This window comes from Dasypus novemcinctus, chromosome 3 (assembly GCF_030445035.2).
Source record: "Dasypus novemcinctus isolate mDasNov1 chromosome 3, mDasNov1.1.hap2, whole genome shotgun sequence".
Taxonomy (NCBI): Eukaryota; Metazoa; Chordata; class Mammalia; order Cingulata; family Dasypodidae; genus Dasypus; species Dasypus novemcinctus.
The window spans coordinates 76,928,428-76,954,354 of NC_080675.1; the positions used below are offsets into that span (position 1 = coordinate 76,928,428).

At 38.3% G+C, this 25,927-nt stretch overlaps 1 protein-coding gene across 1 annotated transcript in view; it reads right to left on the reverse strand.

Moving 5' to 3' along the window:
• Positions 1-25,927, reverse strand: part of TTC6 (tetratricopeptide repeat domain 6) — a 377,901-nt gene that overhangs the window by 141,793 nt on the left and 210,181 nt on the right. The window contains exon 7 of the mRNA XM_071213958.1: positions 14,827-14,968. Coding sequence (XP_071070059.1) covers positions 14,827-14,968 — 142 coding nt within the window. The remainder of the gene's footprint in view (positions 1-14,826; positions 14,969-25,927) is intronic.

Consider the following 25,927-nt stretch of genomic DNA (forward strand, 5'->3'; position numbering starts at 1 on the left):
TATTTTGATATTATTGATGAATTCCAAAAAGTAATTTTGGGTTATGTTTGTAAACTGGTCTTTTCTTCTGGGTATATTAGAGTATATTGGATTCAGAGGTTTTACTTTTACTTGATTAAATAATGACTAAGGCTTTTATTGGGTCACATCAGAAAGACGTTGCATCCCCGCCCCCTTGGTGGGTGGGGATGCACTGGAAAGAAGGGAGGCTGGAGTTTTGAGCCGCAGACCTGGGAAATAAGCACACAGAAGAGCTTGGTCCTGAGAAAGAGAGAAGGCCCTGGAAAGACTCAAGCCATTAGCCTAATAATTTGCAGCTGCAGAGACCAGAGAATGAGCAGCTGAACTTAGAGAGAGGCAAGCCTGGGAAGAGAGGAACCCAGGAAGCCTGAACCTATGCTGATGTCGGCAGCCATCTTGCTCCAACACATGGCAGTAGACTGTTGAGGGAAGTAACTTACCCTCTATGGCCTGGTAACTGTAAGCTTCTATCTCAAATAAATACCCTTTATAAAAGCCAACAGATTTCTGGTATTTTGTATCAGCACCCTTTGGCTAATATAGTAATAGTTCCTATATTTAGGTCTTTGATCCATTTTGAGTTCATATTTGTATATAGTGTAAGATAGGGGTCCGCTTGGTTATCCAAGTACCTCAGCACAATTTGTTGAAAAGACTATTCTTTCCAAATTGAGTGGACTTGTCATCCTTGTCAAAATTCAATTGGCCAACTGAAGTTGCTGAAGGCAGGGAGAGGGAAAGAGAAGTGTAATATGGGGGCATTTTCGGGACTTGGAGTTACCCTGAATGACATTGGAGGGACAAATGCAGGACATTATATATCCTGCCATAACCTACCAAATGACCTGGGAGAGAATGTAAACTACAATGTAAACTAGAATCCATGCTGTGTAGTAGTACTCCAAAATGTGTTTATCAATTGCAATGAATGTACCACACTAATGAAAGAAGTTGTTGATGTGGGAAAAGTGGGGGGTGTGGGGAGTGGGGCATATGGGAATCCCTTATATTTTTTATGTAATATTTGTGTGATCTATATATCTTTTAAAAATAAATTTAAAATATATTTTTAAAAAATCAGTTGGCCATAGATGTGAGGGTATATTTTTAAATTCTCAGTTTGACTCCATTTTGTCTCTAGGTCTATTCCTATTAAAGCACCATGATGTTTTGACCACTGAAACTTTGTAATAGGTTTTAAAGTTAGGAACTATGAGTCCTCCAACTTTATTCTTGTCTACGATGGTTTTCGATATTTGGGTTCCCTTGCCCTTCCAAAGAAATTTGATGATTGGCTTTTCCATTTCTCCAAAGAAGGCTTTGGGAATTTTGATTGCATTGAATCTGTAAATCATGTTGGGTAGAACTGACATCTTGGTGAAGTGTTTCTAGATAACTGATTCTTTCAGTTGCTGCTTTAAATGGGATTTTTTCTCTATTTCCTCCCCAGATTTCTTATGACAAGTATATAGAAACACTACTGATTTTTACATGTTGATCTTGTGTCCTCCACTTTGCTGAATTCATTTATTAGCTCTAGTAGCCTTGTTGTAGATTTTTCATAATTTTATATAGGATCATGTCATCTGTAAATAGTGAAAGTTTTACTTCTTCTTTTCCAATTTGGATGCCTTTTATTTTTTTTCCTTGCCTAATTATTCTGGCTAAAACATCCAGTACAATATTGAAGAACAGTAGTGACAGTGGACATCCTTGTCTTGTTCCATATCCTAGAGGGAAAGCTTTCAATCTTTCACCATTGAGTATGATGTTTGCAGTGGGTTTTTCATATATGCCCCTTATGTTGAAGAAGCCTATTCCTGTTTTTCTAAGTGTTTTTATCCAAAAATGATGCTGGATTTTTGTCTAATGACTTTTTTACATCAATTGAGAAGACTCTCTGTTTTTACCCTTCATTCATTAATGTGGTGTTCTATATTAATTGATTTTATATTGACCCACCCTTATTATACCTAGGATAAATCCCACTTGATCATGATGTAAATTCTTTTTTTTCCCCAAATTCCACTCAATTTATTCATTTTTTTAAAAAATATTACATTCAAAAAATATGAGGTCCCCATTCACCCCCATCACCACCACACCACCACTCCCCCCACAGTAACACTCTCCCCCATCATCATGACACATCCATTGCATCTGGTGAGTACATCTCTGGGCATCACTGCACCCCATGTCCTGTGATCCACACCATAGTCCACACTCTCCCACGTTCCATCCAGTGGGCCATAGGAGGACATACAATGTCTGGAAATTGTCCCTGGAGCACCACCCAGGACAACTCCAAGTCCCAAAAACGCCTCCACATCTCATCTCTTCCTCCCATTCCCCACACCCAGCAGCCACCATGGCCACTTTTTCCACACCAATGCCACATTTTCTCGATTATTAACCACAGTAGTTCATGAATAGGATATCATTAAGTCCACTCTAATCCTTACTGTATTCCTCCTTCCTGTGGACATTGGCTTGGTTGTGTCCATTCCACATCTATGTCAAGAGGGGACTTAGATTCCACATGGATACTGGATGCAATCCTCCTGCTTTCAGTTGTAGACATTCTAGGCTCTATGGTGTGGTGGTTGGCATTCTTCAACTCTATGTTAGCTGAGTGGGGTAAGTCCAATAAATCAGAGTGTAGGAGCTGAAGTCTGTTGAGGCTCAGGGCCTGGCTATCATATTGTCAGTCCAGAGATTCAAATCCCCTAGATGTATCTTAAACCCCAGTACCAACTACAATTCCAGTAAAGTAGCATGAAAGGCTTGTGGAAAGAGATCCCATCTGAGTCCAGCTCCATCACGCAGAAACACCAGCTCCAAAGAAGGGCCACCTGACATGGCAGTGAACTCCATCTGCCAAGACCATAGAACCTGTGGGTCCTTCTAGCCCTCAAAAGGACCAATACCTGGGGTTGTATCTACTTTATCTGTCTCTGAGACTCTGCTCAGGTGTGCATAAGGGCAATCCTTCTGACAACCTCCAGACTCTTTTTTAGAGACTCATAGCCATATCAACTCATTTGTCCTTTCCATTTCCCCCTTACATTAGGTCAAACAGCATTTTTAACTCCTGTTATTATATGTAGACAGGGATATTCTGCTGGTCCATGTTGAACCTTTGATTCAAGGTCGTTTTCTAGTTACATCATCAGCTGGTACTTGGTAGTGATCCCTCGGTGCCAGGGAGGCTCATCGCCGGGTGTCATGTCCTATGCTGGAGGGAAGGCATTGCATTTACATGCTGAGTTTGGCTTTGAGACTGACCACATTTGAGTAACACGGAGGCTGTCAGGAGGGAACTCCCAGGCACAGTGCTGCTCTAGGCCTTGTTCTTATTTCAGGTGTATAGGCTCACAAGCATAGTCATTAGTATCAGGGGCTCACTGTTGGACCCTCATTCCTTTCTGGTCCTTGCCGTTGCACCTAGGGGACTGCTGCTGCTCCCCTAGGGACCATGACAGAGCCCTCTCCAGCCAGGAACCCAGTACCCACCCCCAGCTGTTGTTTTTAATTGTTTTCACTATGAGTATATCCAAACATTTCCATGCACCCTGGACACATGCCCTGTATAACTCCCTGTCAACCATATGTCCCCTTCAATAACATCCCATACCAGTATTCCTCCACTGCCATTGTTGAAACACTCTGTGATCCAAAACTTCCTGAAAAGTGAAGCCCAGTATAATGTCAGGTTCCCTTACTAGTAAAATGGAATATAGCGATGAGTTTAAAGGTTAGATATAGAATACATATTGATTTGGAAACATTCTACATCCTATCTTTTTCTTTTCTTTTTTCCTAATTATTGATCTTCTCTTCACAAGAGCCCTAGATCGCAGTAATTCATCTATACAATATACAGTACTGAGGGAAGGGTCCGCAGGCAGGCAAAAATATGGCTGGCGCAAGTAGCTGAAACCAGGGTCTGAGGTTGATACGGGCCTCCCCTGCAGGCATCAAGTATGAGGTAGATAATCCGCCTCCTTGAAAGCCCACTCCAAAGTGCCAGCCACAGCGCCAGTGCCAGGCCCTTTGCTTCAGACTCTCTCCCTAGTAACAGCTTATGCGCACTAATCGCAATGCCACAACACATCCTCCAATAGCGTACACTCACGTTGCCTTACCCTCTATAAAAGTCTGATCACTTCCTTAATAAAGTGGACCTGCGCCATCAGCCAGTCTCCGTGAGCATCACTCGCGTCGGTCTTACCTGCTGCGAGGCCCTGCCTCAAGTATTCCCACATATCCATTATAAGACCTTTTCCCTTCCACAGCGATAATCTTTTAACTTATTCATACCATATTTACTGAAACTGATGTACAGATATTGAGACAATAGCTTTCATACAAGGTAACATTTGTGTTTACATTGTGGTTCATACTTTAGGCTATACAGTTTCCTAAGTTTTTTAGTTTTCCTATGTTTTACATTATGGTTTACATTATTAGTCTGTCGTCCCCTATATGTTTTTGGTGTAATATTACATGTTTTATAGCCATCCTTGTGTACTCTTGTGAAACACTTCTTTTGCCCTCACATTTACTTTGGTTCCATCTATTCAATATCTATTTCTCCCTCCCCTTGGGGCCCACAGTGACAGTCAATCTTCATTTCTTGAGGAGCCATGTTCAGCGATACTTGCAACAGTGTTGAAGGCTTGACTTGCTCAACTGCCCTAATGCCCTGGGAGCCACCCTGTCTCTTGAGAGATACAGTTTCCTCTATTTGATGGTATTAGTCCTCCCCAGGATGTGGGTCTACCTTCACTCTCATTATATGGGTCTCTATCCAATGGTATAACCCTCTCTGGCAAAATGAGCATTCAGATATTCCCTAGGAGTCTGTCCTGCATCAGATTATCCCCTTTGAGTATCTTAGACAGGTAACTTTCCTAATTATATTTTGAAAAGGTTTTAATAGATAAATGAGACTTCCTCAAAATTAAAGCCTTCTGCACCTCAAAGGAGTTTGTCAAGAAAGTAAAAAGGGAACCTACACAATGGGAGAAAATATTTGGCAACCATATATCCAATAAGAGACTTATAACTTGCATATATAAAGAACTCCTGTATCTTGAAAATAAAAAGATAAACAACCCATTTAAAAAATGGGAAAAAGATTTAAACAGACATTTCTCCAAAGAAGAAATACAAATGGCTAAAAAGCACATGAAAAAATGCTCCAAATCTTTGGCTATCAGGGAAATGCAAATCAAAACTACAGTGAGATACCATCTTACTCCCATTAAGATTGGCAGCTATGAAAAATACAGAAGAATACAAATGCTGGAGAGGATGTGAAGAAATGGGAACACTCATCCACTGCTGGTGGGAATGCAGAAGGATCCAACCATTCTGGAGGACAGTTTGGTGGTTTCTCAAAAAACTAACCATAGATTTGCCATATGACCCAGCAATACCACTGCTGGGTATATACCCAGCAGAACTGAAAACAAGGACACAAACCGATATATGCACACCAATTTTCATAGCAGCATTGTTCACTATCGCCAAAAGTTGGAATCAACCCAAATGCCCATCAACAGATGAGTGGATCAATAAAATGTGGTATATACATACAATGAAATACTACTCGGCTTTAAGAACAAATACACTACAAACACACGTGATAACATGGATGAATCTTGAGAACCTTATGTTGAGTGAAGCAACCCAGGCATTGAAGGACAAATACTACACGACCTCAATGATATGAAATAAGCAAGCTGCCTCAGAGAGCTAGAGACTGGATGATAGGCTTACAGGAAATCGGGGGGTAGAGGAAGGATGTAAGCTGACATCTACATGGGCGAAATCTATGATAAGCTGGCAGTAAGTATGTGCACAAGGAAGAGATAAAATGGGGGCATAGGGTTACCTTTGGGTGGGGCTTTGTGGGTTTGAGGGGGGCTAGGGATGGGCGGATGGGTAATATTGCCCAAGAAATTGGGGGGAGGGAGGGGCAACATACGAACATAGGAGATTGTCAGGTATTGGTTGAAAGTAAGATGTAAATTCTTTTAATGTGCTGTTGGATTCAATTAGCCTGTATTTTATTGAAGGTAAATCTCTGTTCATAAGAGAAATCAGCCTGTAATTTTCTTTGTTTGGCTTTGATATTAGAGAGATATTGGCCTGATAGAATGCACTGGGTAGTGTTCCTTCCTGTTAAATATTTTGAAAGAGTTTAAGCCGGATTAGTATTAATTCACCTGTGAAGCCATCTGGTCCAGGGCTTTTTCCTTTTGGGGAGGTTTTTGATTACTGATTCAATCTCCTTACTTGTAATTGGTCTACTGAGATCAATTTCTTCTGGCATCAGTGTAGGTTATTTATGTCTTTCTATGAATATGTCCATTTCATTTAGGTTATCTAATTTTTGGCATACAGTTTATCATACTATACTCTTATGAATATTTTTATTTCAATGGGGTCAGTAGTAATATCTCCCTCTCATTTCTGATTTAATTTATTTGTATCTTCTCTCTTTTGTTCTTTGTCAGTCTTGCTAAAGGTTTATCAATTATATTGATCTTTTCAAATATTTCACTTTTGGTTTTTTGAATGTTTTCAATGTTTTTTGTTCTCTATTTTATTATTTCTGTTCCAATCTTTTGCTATTTCCTTCCTCATGTTTGCTGTTCCTTTTCTAGTTCCTTCAAGTGTGCAGGTAGGTCTTTGATTTTAACTTTCATCTTTTTTATTATTTCTTCTTTTTTAATGTAAGTATTTTGGGCTATGAATTTCCCTCTCAGTACTGCTTTTACTACATCCCATAAGTTTTGATATGTTGTGATCTCATTTTCATTCATACCAAAATATTTACTGATTTCCCTTCTGACTACTGCTTTGACCCAATGATTGTTGAAAATTGTTATTTAACTTCCATATATTTGTGGATTTTTCAGTTCTCTGCCTGCTATTGATTTCCAACTTTGTTCCATTGTTGTCAGAGAAGAAGTTTGTATAATTTCAAACTTTTATTTTTTGAAACTTGTTTTGTGACCCAAAAAGTGGTCTATCCTGAAGAATGATCCATGTGCAATTGAGAAGAATATATATCCCACTCTTTTGAAGTGTAATGTTCTGCACATGTCTATTGGGTCTTTTTCATTTATTGTATTATTCAAGTTCTCTGTTTCCCTTTGATCTTGTGTTTAGATGATCTATGTATTGATGAGAATGGTGTATTGAAGTCCCCAACTAAGATTGTAGAAGTTTCTATTTCTCCCTTCAGTTTTTCAAATATTTGCCTCATGTACTTTGGAACACATGGTTAGGTGCATAAATACTTATGGTTGTTATATCTTCTTGGTGTTATATCTTCTTTTATTAACATATAATGTCTTTCTTTGTCCCTTGGAACAGCTTTTGACTAAAAGCCTATTTTGTCTCATATTATTATAGCTATCCCAGGTTTCTTCTGGTTACTATTTGCATGGATTATCTTTTTCCATTCTTTTACTTTCATCTTGTGTCTTCAGGTCCTCCTTGAGTCTGCTGTAACTAGCATGGAGGTAGACTATGCTTTTTATTCATACTTCCCATCTTTTAAAACATTCACAGATAAACAGAAACTGAAAGAATTTGTATCTTTGGAGTTTAATCCTTTGATCTTCGGCATAATTACTATGAAGGCTGTCTTTACTATAGCCATTTTGTCCTTTGGTTTGTATATTTCTTATATCTCTCATGTCTCCTTTTCTTTTACTGCAGGCTACGTTTCTATATGGTTGATCTTTTGTAATGTATTTAACAGATCCCTTTCTCACTTTTGTTTCTGTATATTTTCTTTATGGATTTATGCTGTATTTTTTAAATACATTATTATTTATGTTTAAAAGACACTTAGATTACATAAAATGTTACATAAAAAAATATAAGGGATTCCCATATGCCCCACTTCCCCACACCTCCCACTTTTCCCCACATTAAGAACTTCTTTCATTAGTGTGGTACATTCAATGCAAATGATGAACACATTTTGGAGCACTGCCACTAAGCATGGATTATAGTTTACATTGTAGTTTACACTCTCACCCACTCAATTATGTAGGTTATGGTTATATATAATGACCCATATCTGTCACTGCAGTGTCACTCAGGACAGCTTTAAGTCCTGAAAATGCCCCCATATTACATCTTTTTGTCCCTCTCCCTGACTTTAGCACCTCAAGTGGCCACTGTCTCCACATCAATCAAATAATTTCAGGTGGCAGACTTGGCCCAGTGGTTAGGGCATCGTCTACCACATGGGAGATCCGCGGTTCAAAACCCAGGCCTCCTTGACCCATGTGGAGCTGGCCCATGTGCAGTGCTGATGCACGCAAGGAGTGCCCTGCCACGCAGGGGTGTCCCCCTCGTAGGGGAGCCCCATGCGCAAGGAGTGCACCCCGTAAGGAGAGCCACCCAGCACAAAAAGAAATGCAGCCTGCCCAGGAATGGCGCCACACACACACAGAGCTGACACAACAAGATAACGCAACAAAAAGAAACACAGATTCCTATGCCACTGACAACAACAGAAGCGGACAAAGAAGATGCAGCAAATAGACACAGAGAACAGACAACCAGGTAGGGGGAGAAGGGGAGAGAAATAAATAAAAATAAATAAATCTTTTTAAAATATCATATAATTTCTTCCATTGCTAGAATCACAATAAGTCTACAGTAGAATACCAGTAAGTCCATTCTAGTCCATATTTTATTCCCCAATCCTGAGGATTCTGGGATGGTAATTGAGAGGGGAATTCAGTCCCATAGAGCTAATGGATAGGCCTCTCTTGCTTGCAGTTGTAGACTTTCTCAGTTTCTTGGTGTGGTGGTTGTCCATCCTTACCTCCTTGTTAGTTGTCCTGGGTGAGTCCAATCAAATGGAGAATAGGTGTTGCAACCCCACTGAGGCTCAGGGCCCAGCTGGCACATGGGATTCAAGTCTCTTGGAAGCACACCTACCAACTCCAGTACCAATTAAATGTTCAAATAAAAGGGACAGAAAAGGCATGTGTAGAGAAGTTATATCTGTCAACACTTGGGAGCACAAGCTCCAAAGTAGGGACCACTGGCAAGGAACCAAACTCTGGAGCTATCTGCCATGGCCGTAGAACCTGGGTGTCTCCAGAGCCCTCAGGAGCCCCACTACTTGGGATAGTATCTACTTTGGCAGTCTGTGAGATCCTGCTGTACATTTTTAAAATATTTTCTATGTGGTTACCCCAGGATTTGTATTATGCAACCTACACTTAGAAGCTACTTAATTTGAAAAGATACCAACTTAACTTTAATAGTATACATGTTCTCTTCTTCCATATCCCATTTTCCCTCTTTATGTTGTTTTTTGTCCCATATTCCTCTTTATATTTTGTGTGTCCATTATCAGGAAATATGACTATGACTTATTCAATTGTAACTCTTATAGAAATTAAAGGTTAGAGTTATATATTCAAGATACAGTGCCATTGGGTTTTGCATTTACCCATTTAGTTATGTTTACTGAAAACCTTCACTTTTTCACACTGCTCCAAGTCACTCTCCTGTCTTTTCTTTTCATCCTGAAGTGCTCCATTTAGTAATTCTTGTGGGGCAAATATTTGGGTGACAAACTGTCTCAGTTCTGTTTATCTTTGAATGTTTTAAACTCTCCCTCATTTCTGAAGTAGTTTTTCCAGATAAAAAATTGGCGGCTGACATTTTTCTACTTCTGTACCTTAAATATGTCATATGACTGCCTTCTTGCCTTAATGGTTTCTAATGAGAAATTAGCACTTAGTTGCATTGAGGATCACTTTTATGTGACAGATTGTTTTTCCTTGCTGCTTTCAGAATTCTCTTTATCTTTGGCACTTGAAATTCTGATTAGTACATGTCTTGGATTAGATCTATTTGGCTTTATTCTGTTTGGAGTACATTGCATTTCTTGGGCATGTATATTTATGTTTTTCATAAGAGTTGTTAAATTGTGGAATTTTTCCTAAAATATTCTTTCTGCCCTTTTTCCCTTCTCTTCTCTTTCTGGGATTTCCCATGTGCCTGTTAGTGTGCTCATGCTGTCACACAAGTTCTGTACACACTGCTCACTTTTTCCTATTCTTTTCTCTATCTGTTCTTCTGACTGTATGATTTTTATTGTCTTGTCTTCTAGTTCACTGGTTCTTCTGCCTGTTAAAATCTGCTGTGGTATACCTCTAGTGTATTTTTAATCTCCATAATTGTGCCTATAATCCCTATAATTTCTATGTATCTTTTAAAATGTTCTATTTCTTTTTGTTCACACATTTTTTTCTTAATATCCTTTAGCTCTTGTTATAATCAGACAGAGGGGTGCGGATGCAAAGTACCAGGAATCTGTTGCTTTTATAATGGATATTTATTTGGGGTAAAAGCTTAGAGTTACAAGGCCCCAAAGAGTCCAACTCAAGGAACCATAAGAGGTACTTCCTCACTCAAAATCTGTTGCCACATGTTGAAGCAAGATGGTGGGTATGTCTGTGAGGGTTCAGTCTTCCTCTTCTCTCTTAAGGTTCCATAGGTCCAGTTTCTTCTGATCTCAGCCATAGGCTGAAGGGCTCATTTCTTTCTGGGCTCAGCTGCTCTATTCTCCTCACAAAATCAGCTGTAACTTTCAGGTGAATGTCTTACCTCTCTTCCTAGGATCTCTGCCGTGTCTATGGAGCCGTCTCTCTTCCTCTATGTATCTTCTCTATGTATCTACTTTTCTGTGTTCTTGATTGAGCATCCATTTATATAATCCACCAAGGGGGCAGGGACTCAACTCTGAGTCACTCTACTGATATCGTCAAATCAAAGCCCTAATCATAACATGATTTAATCAAAGACGTCTCAGCTAAATCTAATACAATCAAAGGGTATCACATCCAGAGGAACAGACCAGTTTACAAACATAATCAAATATCTGTTTTTGGAATTCATAATTAATATCAAACTGCTACAGCTCTATATTCAGCATTGTTTATTTCTAACCATATATTCCACCATCTCCTTGTATTGATTTAGGACATTTGTTCAAACTTCTTTGATTAGTTGTTCCAAAGTCTGTGTTTCCTCTGAAGTTTTTTATTTCTTCCCTTGACTGAGCTATAGGTTCATTTTTCTTGGTATAGCTTATAATTTTTGGCTGATGTTTAGGCATATAATTATTCTACTTTATCTGATATTAATATACCTGATTTCCCTTGATTAATATTTGCATGATATATCTTTTTCTATCCTTTTTACTTCAACCTATCTATATTGTTATATTTAAAGTGAATTTTTTTTTGGATAATATGTGGTTGAGTCATGTTCTTTAATCCACTATGTCAAGCTCTGTCTTTTAATTGTTCTTTATTTTATTTTTTTAATTATTTTTTAAAGTTAATAGATCACAAAACATTACATTAAAAAACATAAAAGATTCCCATATTCCTCACTTCCCACACTTCCACCCCCATCATGTTTTTCAATTGTATTTTTGAAGATACATAGATTACAAAAAATGTTATATTAGAAAATATAAGAGGTTCCCATATATCCCCCACCACCATCCTACTCCTCCCACATCAACAACCTCTTTCATTTATTCACTTTATTGTTCCCCATTTATACCACAATTGTCCTAAATCTTTCCTATGTATATATTTACAACCACAACAGTGTGATAATTTTTGCTACAACACACATAATTTAGAAAATGCAAAAGTAGGAAAGCTTATTGTATGTACCAATATTTTTGCTTTACGTGTTCATTCTCCCTTCTTGTTATTTAAAAAAAAAATTGTTTATCATTTTATTTTTGTTTAAAGAACTTCTTCTGGCCATTCTTTTAGAGTAGGTCTGTTGGTGACAAATTCTCATAGTAATTTCATCTGACAATGTCCTGATTTCCCTTCATTCCTTAAGGACATTTTCTATGGATATAGGATTCCAGGTTTATGGTTGTTTTCCAGCAGCATTTGAAAAATGTTGTGGCACTTCCTTCTGATCTCTGTGGTTTTGATGAAAAACCTATTGCCATTCAAATTATTTTTCCCCTTTAAGTAACATGTCATTTCTCTTTTTGCTGCTTTCAAAATTTTTCTTTTTCTTAACTTTTCATAAGTTTGACTATTATGTGTCTTGATGTCTACTTTTTTTCAGGCTTTTTTTTTTTTCCTGTTTGGAGTCTATTCACTTCCCTGGGTTTATACCTTTTGCCAAATTTGGGAAGTTGTGTTTGGAGTTCACTCATCTTCCCAGATTTATGCCTTTGGCCAAATTTGGGGAGTTTTCAGCCATTATTTCTTTGAGCCATTTTTCAGTCTTTCCCCCTCTTTTTCTTCTCCTGGGTCTCCAATGACACAAATGTTAGATCTTTTGTTATATCCACCAGTCAATTTTCTCTCTGTTGTTCAGTTTGAGTAACTTCTGTTGTTCTGTCTTCAGGTTCACTGACTCTTTCATGTCTCTACTTTTGAGCCCATCCACTAAGGTTTTAATTTCTGTTATTGTATTTTTAATTCTAAAATGTCCATTTGCCTCTTTTTATGTATTCTATTTCTTTACTAACACTTTTTATTTCATTGCAGAATCTTTCTATTTTTTTTATTTGTTTCAAGCATGTTCATAATTGCTTAATGAGCATTTTTTGTGTGTTGCTTTAAAATTTGTCAGATAATTCTCATATCTCTGTCATCTCAGTGTTGGCATCTTTTTATTGTCTTTTTTCATTTAGATTGGGATTATCCTGGTTCTTAGTATGATGAATGATTTTCACTTGAAACTTGGCAATTTTGAATATTATGCTATAGGACTCTGTATCTTATTTAAATCTTCTGTTTCAACTGACATCCTCTAAAACCACTGACAAGGGAAGGGGTAGTGCTGTCTCTTCACTTCCTGATGAGCATAGAATGTCCAACTTTTCCACTCAGTCTACATTTCTTCTCCACTCAATCTACATTGATTTTGAATCATGAAGGGGTGGAAAGTCTCTTTGCTACTGCTGGGTAGGTTGGAAATTCTGGCTTGCTGCTAGGCATCCACTGATACCTCCATCACTGGGAAAGGTAGGGATCCCTGATTACTGTGCCCCACAAGGCCTCTACTAACACTAAGGGGGTGACCTCAAAATTACAGTGGGTGATGATGAAGTATTGACCCTCCACTGGGCCTCCTCTGACACTACTAGAGATGGAGGAAGGGTGCTCTTTATTGTTGGCTGAGGGTGGAAGTCCAGGATCCCCATGTGGTCTCCACTGATACTAAAGAGAAGAAGGCTCAATATTGCCATATTAAGATGCATATCTCAGCTCCATGCTCAGCTTTCTCTGACAAATCCAACAGGAAAGTTAGGGCACCTCATTAGAGTCTGGTAAGGGTAGAAGTCTAAGCTCTCCTTTCAGTCTTTGCTGGTGTGGGTAAAGGTGGGGCCACTGTTTTGTCTGTGGTATTTGGCTCTAGAGTATAGCATTTAATGTCTAAAAGTTTATTGCCATGATACATTGCCCCTTGCCTGGTCCTTTTGCTAGAGAGAGGAGGCTTTTGTTGAGCATTTTTTTCTTTACCTGTTGGCATTTTCAGATTACCATTTTCTTCAGCTCCAAGTTTAGGAAACATGAAGCAAAAATAAAACCCATAGAACTTACCACCATGCCATTTTTTGGGACCTGAGGTTTCTAGCCAGTGTGACTTCTCTTCATCTTTCAGGGTTTTCTTATACTCGTATTTTTTAAAAGATTTATTTTTTATTTATTTCTCTCCCCTTCCCTGCCCACCCCCCAGTTGTCTGCTCTCTGTGTCCATTTGCTGTGTGTTCTTCTGTGTCCACTCACATTCTTGTCAGCAACACCAGGAATCTGTGTCTCTTTTTGTTGCATCGTCTTACTGTGTCAGCTCTGCATGTGTGTGGCACCACTCCTGGGCAGGCTGTGCTTTTCTCATATGGGGTAAACTCCTTGAGTGTGAGGCTCCCTTATGAAGGGCACACCCCTGGATGGCATGGCATTCCTTGTGTGCCTCAGCACTGCACGTGAGCCAGCTCACCACATGGGTCAGGAGGCCCTGGGCTTGAACCCTGGACCTCCTATGTGGTAGGTGGATGCTCTATCAGTTGAGCCAAATCCACTTCCCTTCTTATACTCTTATTGCCAAGGTTTTATTGCATTTAGTGGAAAGAACAGGCAAAAGTACTTCTCCATCTTCCTCAGAAGTGGAAGTCTCACAAATAATTATTTTTCCTTTAATTTTTTTAATTGTTTTTTTTTTAAAGATAAATATATCACACAAAAAGTCACAAATAACTTTTCAGAAACTACCATTTACTAAGCTTTGGTGTATTATCAAAGAAGTGTATCCATAATTACATAAAAAGGCTATGTAAATAATCTTTCATTTTCTAATGACATATTTGTGTGAGACTAGATTTTTTTCATATATTTCAACCAAAACAACCTATCACAAAATTGAATGCAGAAGCAGAACTGAGCATTCCAGCTGTCTCTTGTTAAGCCAATCATTTAAAAGACTTGCAAAAAAAAATCCTAATTTTCTCACTAAATATTTTGTTCCAAAAATATAGTTTTCAGATAATATGGTATTTATGTTAACATACATCACTTTACTACTGCTATTTTAATTAATAAGTATTTTGTTTTAATTGCTAATATAGTAAATGTCAATAGATATAACCCACATAAACCAAAGTTCCCTGAGTTCCTCAGTCATTTTTAAGACTGTACAGGAGAACTTAGACTGAAAGTTTGTGAAGCTCAGTGGTAGAGAAAAATTAATATTAAAGGAAGTTCTTACTTCCTCTCCCAAGAGTAGCATCTGTGGTTTGTGAGCACGGTATCCAGTTCCTTGTGTCAATTCAGGTAATCTCTCTGGTGTTGCTGGAGGAGCAGTGACATATTCTTGATGGTCACCCAAAACAGGAATTCCATGCAATATTCTACAATGTGATAAAAAACAACAAACTTGTTTTTAAATCATTGATAAAGCATTCTTCTGCTGAATTAAATTAATGTTTGATATCAGTGCTAACCAGAGATTGTGTAGAAGTCAGATAATCCAAAATGGGAAATAATCCAAAAATAATTTATGTTTGGTTCTGAAGGCATTGTAGTTGTAACTTTTATGTGCTTTTGTTCTATTCCATTGGAATAGTAAATTATCCCTATGAAAGCCCATTTGGAAAGAGGCAAAAAGTTCTCCATCTGCTGATCACTAATCTGCTCCCAACAGCTAGCTCACAGAAAACAGTTTTTCTTAGACTTAGACTTAGACAGAATTGCCATCTCACATTAAGGTTTTCTCTTTTGGATTCATATCTTGCTGACTGAACAAAACCTGATTTAGCATTAAATTGTCCCTTCTAGGCTGCAAGCTACAAATACATATGAATATAAACAGAAGATATAAAATATATCCCCTAAAAAAGCCTTAAGGCAAATAAATAATGGCATAAATCAAAATTTAAAGATAAATGTGTCATTAATGTTTCACATATAGACTGCATGCAAATACATTAGTTTTGCATTGCAACACTTTGTAAAAGAGATATAAAATGAATATTAAGTGGGCCTAAACCAAATATAGCTTTATTAATTTCACATGGGAATATTTAGAGACAAAATTCCATCCAGTTTTTTTTTTATATATCATTATATGAACAATCATACTTTAGGAGCCATCAAATATGAAGACTAAGCATACACAAACCCAACTGAGGTTCATTACTGTATTAGCCAAAGGTGTGCTGATGCCAAGTACCAGAAATCTGTTGGATTTTATATTTTATTTATTTGGGGTAAAAGCTTACAGTTACAAGGCCCTAAAAAGTCCAGCTCAAGGCACCATAGGAGGTATTTTCTCACCAAAGTCTGTTGCCACATGTTGAAGCAAGATGGCAGGTGATGTCTGCCTGTCTCCTTCATTCTTCCTCTTCAGGCTCTGTGGGCCCAGCATCTTCCCATATGAGCTATAGGCTGGCTTAAGGCTCAGATGTTCTGTTTCCTTCAGCTGCAAACTATCAGGCAAATGGCTCATCTCTCTTCCCAGGGCCAGAGCATCCTCTTCCATGTCCATGGAGCTCCCTTCCTCTGTGTATCTCTTCTTGGCTGAGTGTCCATTTATACAGCCCACCAAGCAGGCAGGGACTTAAACTGAGTTATACTCTACTGACATGTAAATCCTAATCTTAACATAATTTAATCTCAGCTGATTCTAATACAATCAAAGGGTGTCACTCCCAGAGGAACAGACCAGTTTACAAACATAATCTTTTTGGAATTCATAAATAATCTCAAACTGCCACAGTTACAAAAAAGTATGCTGAAATTCATAGATTCTGGCATACTAGATCTGAAGAATTAGACCCACCAACAGCTTTGGTGGAGAAGATAGGGCTTTCCCAAAAGTATAATCATGAAATAAGGCTCACCTCACCTAGTCAAATATCTGAATTCAACGAAAAGTAAAGTTCAATGATCAATGTGGTGAATATAACAGACTTCCAATCAATACTCTTTCCATCCTTCTTCTAATATGATTTCCTGAACAGCAGAGGATGTAGAATTAAAAGCACTCCTGCAGCCCAGGTTCTTGATGTGACTTAAAATCCACTGCTCAGATGTACTCACATACTCTTTGGAAGGCAGAAGTTGCTGATGTTTCTTTTGGCAAGCACATGCATGGCAACTTTCCATTTTTCTGTAGCAGTGTTGAAGTTACTTCTTCTGTGGGTTGACATTATTTTCTGAAGTTTGCCAGATATATATATAGCTTTTATCAGAGGAATTGTAGGTTTACACAAAAAAAAATTATGTAGAAAGTACACAGTTCCCATATACCCTACACACACACAGAGTTTTCCCTATTATTAAAATTTGCATTTGTGTGGTACTTTTGTTACAATTGATAAAACAATAATATTTCAATTATATGACTAAATGATGTAGTCCATAATTTACATTAGGGTTCACTGTTTGTACTGTAGTGCCCTATGGTTTTTAAAGTTTTTATTCTAGTAATGTATTTACAACCTGAAATTTCCCATTTTAGTCACAGTCAAATATACAATATAGTGCTATTAATTACTTTCACAGTGTTGTGTTACCTTAACATGATCCTCTACTAAAACATTTCCATTACTACTGTGGTAATTTGAGGCTTTTATGGACCCCAGAAAAGGTCATATCCTTAGAGCTAATTCATTCCTGTGGGTGTGAAATTATTGTAGGTGAGAACTTTTGATTAGATTATCTCAGTTATGGGCCTTTTGGTTAGATTACTTCAGTGAGGCATGACAAAGTATGGGTCTAATCCTCTTAACTGGTGTCCTTTATAAACAGGATGAATACAGAGAGACAGAAGGACACAGAGGCCCAGAAATGAACCCACAGAAGCTGAAAGAGAAAGCCACAGATGGACCAGCCAGAAACTGAAAGCAATGGAGCCCAGAGCAGAAGGCAGAGACAAGCAGACTCTGCCATGTGCCTTCCCATGTGACAGAAGAGTCCAGGAGCACATACAGCTGGTCTTCAGGAAGAGTGTTACCTGATGAGGCCTTGATTTGGACACTCTTCTCAACCTTGAAATTGTAAACTTGCAAGACAATAAACCCCATTGTAAAAGTCAACCCATTTCTGGTACATTGCTTTCAGCAACTTTTAGTAAACACAACCACAACAGAAACTCTGTACCAGTTATCTATTAAATTCCCATTCCTTACCCTTATGCCAGCTCCTGATAAAACTTCTGACTCATAAATTTGCATATCTTAATGATTTCATATAAGTGAGATCATACAATATTTTCCTTTTCTGCATGGTTTATTTCACTCAACATGATGTCTTCAGGTTCATCCATGTGATCACATGTATCAGAACTTCACTTTTTTTTCTGGCCAAATAATATCCTTTTTTGTGTATGTAACACATTTTGCTTATCCATTCATCTGTTGATGGACACTTAGGTTGCTTCCACATTTTGGCAACTTTGAATAACGCTGTTATGAAGATGAGGGGTAAATATCTGTTTAAGTCTCTGTGTATTAGTCAGCCAAAGGGGTGCTAATGCAAAGTACCAGAAATTTGTTGACTTTTATAAAGGGTATTTCTTTAGGGTAAAAGCTTACAGTTACAAGGTCCTAAGAAGTCCAACTCAAGGTACCATGAGAGGTACTTCCTCACCCAAAGTCTGTTGCCACATGTTGAAGCAAGATGAGGGGTGATGTCTGCGAGGGCTCAGCCTTCCTCCTTCCTTTTCAGGCTCTGTGGGCCCAGCTTCTTCCAACCTCAGCTGTAAACTAGAGGGATTGTCTCTCTTCCTGGGCTCAGCTGCTCTGTTCTCTTCACAAGGTCAACTTTAAACTAGTAGATGAATGTCTCATCTAGGGCTCCAGCTGTGTCTTTTTCTATGCTCTGCTGTGTATCTGCTTCTGTGTGAGAGTCTGTTTTATCAACCCAACAAGGGGGCTGGGACTCGGTGCTGAGTCACTCTCTAATGACGTGGTTGAATCAAAGCCCTAATCTTACTCAGACATCTGGCTTAATTTAATCAGATGTCTCAGCTGAATCTAAAACAATCAAAGGGTCATCACAACCAGAGGAACAGACCAATTTACAAACATAATCCATATCTCTTTCTGGAATTCATAAATAATATCAAACTGCCACACCCTGCTTTCAATTTGTTCAGGTATATTCCTAGAAGTGGGATTGCTAGGTCATATGGTAATTTCATACTGACTTTCTGAAGAACAGCCAAACTGTTTTCGACAGAGACTACTCCATTTTAGATTACCACCAACAATGAATGAGTGTTTTTATTTCACCATATACTCTCCAACACTGGCTGTTTTCCTTTTGTTTTTTTATGAGTAGCCAGTCTAGTGAGTATGAAATAGTATCACATTGTCATTTTGATTTTGAATTTCTTAATGGTTAATAATGTTGAGGATATTTACAGTGTTTGTTGGCCATTTGTATACATCTTTAGAGAAATGATTATTCAAGTCTTTTCCCCACTTTTGATGGGTTGTCTTTTTGTTGCTAACCTCTAAGATTTCTTTACATATTCTGAATAGTTAACCTTAATCAGATATGTGGTTTCCAAATAGTTTCTCCTGTTCTGTAAGCTGCTTTTTTACTTTCATTGAAAGTCCTTTGATGTACAGAAGTTTTCAATTTTGATGAAGTCTCATTTATCTATTTTGTTGCTGTTGTTGCTTGAGCATTTGGTGTAAAGTCTAAGAAACCATTGCCACACACAAGGTCCTCAAAATGTTTCCCTATGTATCTTCTAGTTTTGATTCTTATATTTTCAGGTCTTTGATCCATTTTGAGTTAATTTTTATATATGGTGTGAGTTAGGGTTATACCTTCATTCTTCGACATACAGATATCCATTTTTCCAGCACCATTTATTAAAGACACTACTCTTTCCCCATTCAGTGGACTTGGTAACCTTGTCAAAAATCAAGTTGCCGTGAATGTGAGGGTTTATTTCTGAACTCTCAATTTGATTCCATTGGTCTATATGTCTTTCCTTGGGCCAGTACCACCTGTTTTCATTACTATAGCATTATAGTAAGTTTAATATGTGGAAAGTGAGAGTCCTCCAGGTTTTTTTTATTCTTTTTCAAGATGTCATTGGCTATTTATCCTTCCATATAAATTTGATAATTGATTTTTCCATTCAACAAAGAAGGCTGTTGAAATTTCTATTGGGATTGCATTGAATCTGTTAGTCACTTGGGATAGGATTCACATCTTAACAATATTTAGTCTCCCGATACATGAATGCAGAATTTTCTTACATAATTTAGGCCTCTTTAATCTCTTTTAGAAATGTTTTATAGTTTTCCATTTCTAAGTCCTTTACATCCTTAGTTAAATTTATTCCTATATATTTGACCATTTTAGTTGCTATTGTAAGCAGATTCGTCTTTTTTAAATAGCTCTCCAGATTGTTCATTACTAGAGTATAGAATATAGAAACACTACTGATTTTTGCATGTTTATCTTGTATCCTGCCACTTTGATGAATTTGTTCATTAGCTCTAATAACTTTGTTGTGCACTTTTCAGGAATTTCTGTATAAATGACCATGTCACTGCAATTAGGGAAAGTTATACTTCTTCCTTCCCTATCTGGATGCCTTTTATTTCTTTTTCTTGCATAAATGCTGAGTCTAGAACTTTCAGTACAATGTTGAATGATAGTGGTGACAATAGGCTTCTTTGTCTTGTTCCTCATCTTGAGGGAAAGTGTTCAGTCTTTCAATGTTGTGTATGTATTAGCTGTAGGTATTTCATATATGCCCTTTAACATATTGAGGAAGTTTCCTTATATTCCTAATTTTTGAGGGTCTTAATCAGGACGGTGTTAGATTTTGTCAAAGGGTTTTTTCCAACTGAGATGGTGGTGTGGGTTTTTTTTCCTTTGTTCTATTAATGTATTAAATTACTTGATTTTCTTATGCTGAACTACCCTTGCATATCCAGGGTAAATCTCCCTTTATCATGTTGTGTAATTCTTTTTTTTTTTTTTTTAAGATTTATTTATTTATTTAATTTCCCCCCCTCCCCTGGTTGTCTGTTCTTGGTGTCTGTTTGCTGCGTCTTGTTTCTTTGTCCGCTTCTGTTGTCATCAGCGGCACGGGAAGTGTGGGCGGCACCATTCCTGGGCAGGCTGCACTTTCTTTTCACGCTGGGCGGCTTTCCTCACGGGCGCACTCCTTGCGCGTGGGGCTCCCCCACGCGGGGGACACCCTTGCATGGCAGGGCACTCCTTGCGCGCATCAGCGCTGCGCATGGCCAGCTCCACACGGGTCAAGGAGGCCCGGGGTTTGAACCGCGGACCTCCCATATGGTAGACGGACGCCCTAACCACTGGGCCAAAGTCCGTTTCCCTGTGTAATTCTTTTAATGTGCTGATGAACTTGGTTTGCTAGTATTTTGTTTAGGATTTTTACATCTATATTCATGAGGGATATTGGTCTGTAATTTTCTTTTCTTGTGGTATCTTTATCTGGATTTGGTATTAGGGTGATGATGGCCTCATAGAATGAGTTAGGGAGTGTTTCCTCCTCTACAATTTTTTGAGGAAAGCTTTAGCAGTTTTGGTGTTAATTCTGGGAATGTTTGAAAATTTTATGATTACTGATTCAAACTCTTTCCTTATTATTGGTCTGTTGAGACTTTCTACTTCTTGAGTCAGTCAGTGCATGTAGTTGTGTTTCTAGGAATTTGTCTATTTCATTAGATTTTCTAATTTTTTGGCATACAATTCATTCATAGTATCCCCTTATAATCCTTTTTATTTATGTATGTTTGGTAGTGATGTTATCCCTTTCATTCCTGATTAGAGCTATTTATATCTTCTCTGTTTTCTTTGTCAGTGTAGCTAAAGGTTTGTCAATTTATTGATCTTCTCAAAGAATTGACTTTTGATATCATTGATTCTCTATTTTGCTTATTCCCTATTTCATTTGTTTCTGTTCTGATCTTTGTTTTTTTCCTTCCTTCTGTTCTTTTTGGGTTTAGTTTGCTATTCTTTACTAGTTCCTCTAGTATGAAGTTTTTTTGTGTGTGTGATTTTAATGATTTTAATGATTTTAATGTTTCACTATAAATTTCACTCTCAGCACTGCCTTCGCTGTATCCCATAAGTTTTGGTATATTGTGTTTTCCTTTTCATTGGCCTCAAAATATTTCCTAATTTTCCTTGTGATTTCTTCTTTGACCCACTGGTTGTTTAATGTGTGTTGTTTAATTTCCACATATTCAAGAATTTTCCAGTTATCCCTCTCTTCTTGATTTCTAGTTTCATTCCACTGTGGTTAGAGAAGATACATTGCATGATTTCAATATGTTTGAATTTATTGAGATTTGTTTTGTGACCTAAGACATGGTCTAGCCTGAAGGATGACCTGCATGCACTCACTAGAAAAGAATGTGTATTGTGCTACTGCTGGGTAAAGTGTTAGGTCTAATGGTGGTTTATAGTATTGACCTAGTCTTTTATTATTAGCTTCTTCCTAGATGTTCTATCCTTTATTGAAAGTGGCATGTTGAAGTTTCCTATTATTAATGAATAACTGCCTATTTCTCCCTTCAAATCTTCAATATTTGCTTCATATATTCTGGAGCTCTGCCATATATATGCAAATATGTTTTTATTTGCTATGTCTTCCTGTAGAAGACCCCTCTACCAGTATATAGTATCTTTTTTTATCCCTTGTAGCAGTTTTATACATAAACTCTATTTTATCGCATATTAATATAACCACCACAGTTTTCTTATTGTTACAATTTTCATGGAATTTTTTCCATTCTTTCACTTTCAACATACTTGTGTCTTTGAATGTGAGTCTCCTGTAAACAGCATAGAGTTGGGTCATGCTACTTTATCCATTCTGCCAATCTCTGCCATTTGAATGAAATTTTAATCCATTTACATTTAAAGTAACTACTTACAAAGCAAGAGTTTTGTATTAGTAAGGGTTCTTTAGGGAAGCAGAACCAACAGGAGATATCTGTAAATGGTATGAGATTTTTTTAATTCTCTCACACAAACACAGGGATGCATGAGTCCAAATTCCACAGGTAGGCTGCAAACCAGGGGCCCCAATGAAGGTCTTTGATAAGTTCCCAGGAGATGCTGGCTATCCAAAGTGGAGCTGGAAAGTCCCTCTAAATGCTGAAACCACTTCCCCTTTTAAGGCCTTCAACTGATTGGATAAGACATCACTCACTGATGATGGCAATCTCTTTGATTGATTGTAGATGTAATCAGTCATCTATGCAATCAACTCACAATGACAAAGTCTGAGAAATGTTCTTGTATTACAATGTCCAGTGCTTGCTTGACCAAACAACTGGGAACCATTACCTGGCCAAGTCGACATATTTGTCTAACCATCACCAACCACCCTTTGTCAACTTGGCAGCCATACACATTACTTTAAACCATACTTAGTCTCTAAATAAAAACATTAACATATATATATATATACACACACACACACAAAAAAAAAAAAACTATTCAACTGTCCTGCATATAAATGGGAAAGCATTAATTCCCTCCACAGTAGGTTGCAAGTCCTTAGGTAATATGTACGCTTAACATCCTTAAATATTATAACATGAAAATAATACAACTTATATCATATAATAAGGGGAAAAGTTAGGGAGGAAAACAGATATTTGTTTCATGTACATACATAGTCATAGTTAAAATGGAGAAGACATGTTCATGACAATTACAGTTCTCATTTCTGTAACTGGTCACATGGTTGAAGTTCATATTTATCACTACCTTCTTCCACTACCCATTCCATGTCCCCATTACCCTCAATAAGAATCTCAGCCATGGTTCTTTGCTTGGTAGGATAACCCAAACCTTCATTCCTGAAGTCTCTGAGCCATTGGTAGTCTTGCCTGGATTGGGTTTTTGCAATTTTCCATTGACTTTAATCACAGAGCGTGAGGATACAAAGATACCTCAGGGGATATCCTGTACTCTATAGACAAACTCTTCTTTACTTCATTATGGGTGTCGTTCTATTTCCCCTTGATAGTCAGGATTAATCATACAAGACAGTACAGTAATTCCCCTCTTTGCCTATTGATTCAGAGGCAAAGTGGGCAGGTGGCAGTCTTAACTTCCAGATCAATAGAGTCATTGTTGTGTTCCCTGGTGGAAGCACTCCTCCTTCTGTATCTAAGATCTGTAAACCAGCAGAGCTTAAGGTTGCAGGAAAAGGAAGCAAAATTTTTCCTAGTGGATCACTATGGGCAATATGAGTGATACCACTCCCATTTCCACCCTTGGTTCCTGGACCTGTGAATCCTGGCTATGGGAGAAACAGCACCATAGAGTGGATGCTGATTTAGAGTATACACAGTCTCCTAGAGAATGTTACCCTAGCCCTGCATAGCATTGCCACCTAGTTGGCACCATAACTGAGTCTTCAAAAGGCCATTTTACCATTCTATCAATCCTACTGCTTCAGGATGATGCGGAACACAGTAAGACCAGTGAATTCCATGAGCATGTGTCCATTCCCACCATATTTGCTGTGAGGTGGGTTACTTGATCAAAAGCTATACTGTGTGGAATGCCATGGCAGTGGATAAGACATTTGGTAACTCCACTGATGGTAGTTTTGGAAGAAGTATTGTGTGCAGGGAAGGCAAACCCATATCTGGAATATGTGTCTATTCCAATTAAAACAAATTGCTGTTCTTCCATGATGGAAGTGATCCAGTGTAATCAACCAGCCATCAGGTAGCAGGCTGATCACCTCCGGGAATGGTGCCATATTGGGGGCTGAGTGTGGGTCTCTGCTGTTGGGAGATTGGGCACTGAGCAGTGGCTATAGTGAAGAGAAGTCCATGTTGCTGACCCCATGCATAACCTCCATCCCTACCTCCATGGCCAGTTTGTTCTTGAACCCACTGGGCAATGACAGGAATGGCTGGGGAAAGAGGCTAAGCATTAGCCACAGAGCAGGTCATCTTACCCACTTGATTATTAAACTCTTCCTCTTCCTCTGCTGAATCCCCTCTGGGGATGTGTGACACAAATATTTTCATGTTTTTTACCCACTCGGAAAGATCTACCCATATACCTCTTCTCCAGACATCTTTGACACCAATTTTCCAATCATGTTCCTTCCAAATTCCTGACCATCCATTAAAACCATTGGCAACAACCCATGAATCTGTACAAATGCACCTCTGGCCATTTCTTCTTCCAAGCAAAATTAACAACTAGGTGCACTGCTCAAAGTTTTGCCCATTGGGAGGATTTGACCTCATCACTGTCCTTCGGGCATGTCCCAGAAAGGGGCTGCAGTGCTGCAGTGGTCCACTTTTGGGTGGTACCTGCATATCATGTAAAACCATCTGTAAACCAGGCCTGAGTTTTCTCTTCCTCGGTCAACTGATTGTAAGGAACTCCCCAAAAGGCCATAGCTGTGGATTGGAAAGAGAAAGTAACATGGAAGGAATGGTGACCATGGGCATTTGGACTACTTCCTCATGTAACTTATTTGTGCCTTCAGGACCCACTCAAGCCCTACCTTGTTTATACCACTTTCTCTTTATTATGGAGTGCTGCTGTTCCTGCCTAACTTAATGGTTTGGTTGTCAGACAACACCCAGCCCATGATAGGCAACTCAGGTCTCATGGTAATTTGGTGGCCCATGGTTAAGTATTCCATCTCTCCTAAGGCCCAGTAGCAGGCAAAATGCTGTTTCTCAAAAGGAGAGTAGTTATCTGCAGAGGATGGCAGGAACTTACTCCAAAATCCTAAAGATCTGCATTGTAATTCTCCTATAGGGGCCTGTCAAAGCTCCAGACAGCAACTCTAGTTGCCACCGACAGTTCCAGCACCACTAGATCTGCTGGATCGTATGGTCCACGTGGCAGTGCAGCTTGCACAGCAATCTGAACCTGTCACAGATCCTCCTCGTGTTCTGGTCCACAATCAAAACTAGCAGCTTTTCTGGTCACTCAGTAAATAGGCTGGAGTAGCACACCCAAATGAGGAATATGTTGTCTCCAATACCCAAACAGATCTACTGAGTGTTGTGCCTCTTTTTTGGTCATAGGAGGGGCCAGATGCAACAGCTTATCCTTCACATCCTAAATGTGTAACAATCATGTTTGGTTTAATACCAAATTAACTTCAACACTATACAAAAATACTCTTTCTGTACCTCTCTGTTCCACCACCATTTGTTGAACTTGTTACAATTTATAACTTTTTCCTTGTATGTCCAAAACCATAGATTTATCATTAATTCCTGTGTATTTGCAATTTAGTACCTATAAGTAGTAAAAAGTGTAGTTACATACAAATAAATATGATACAAGAAGAGGATGTGGCTCAACTGATA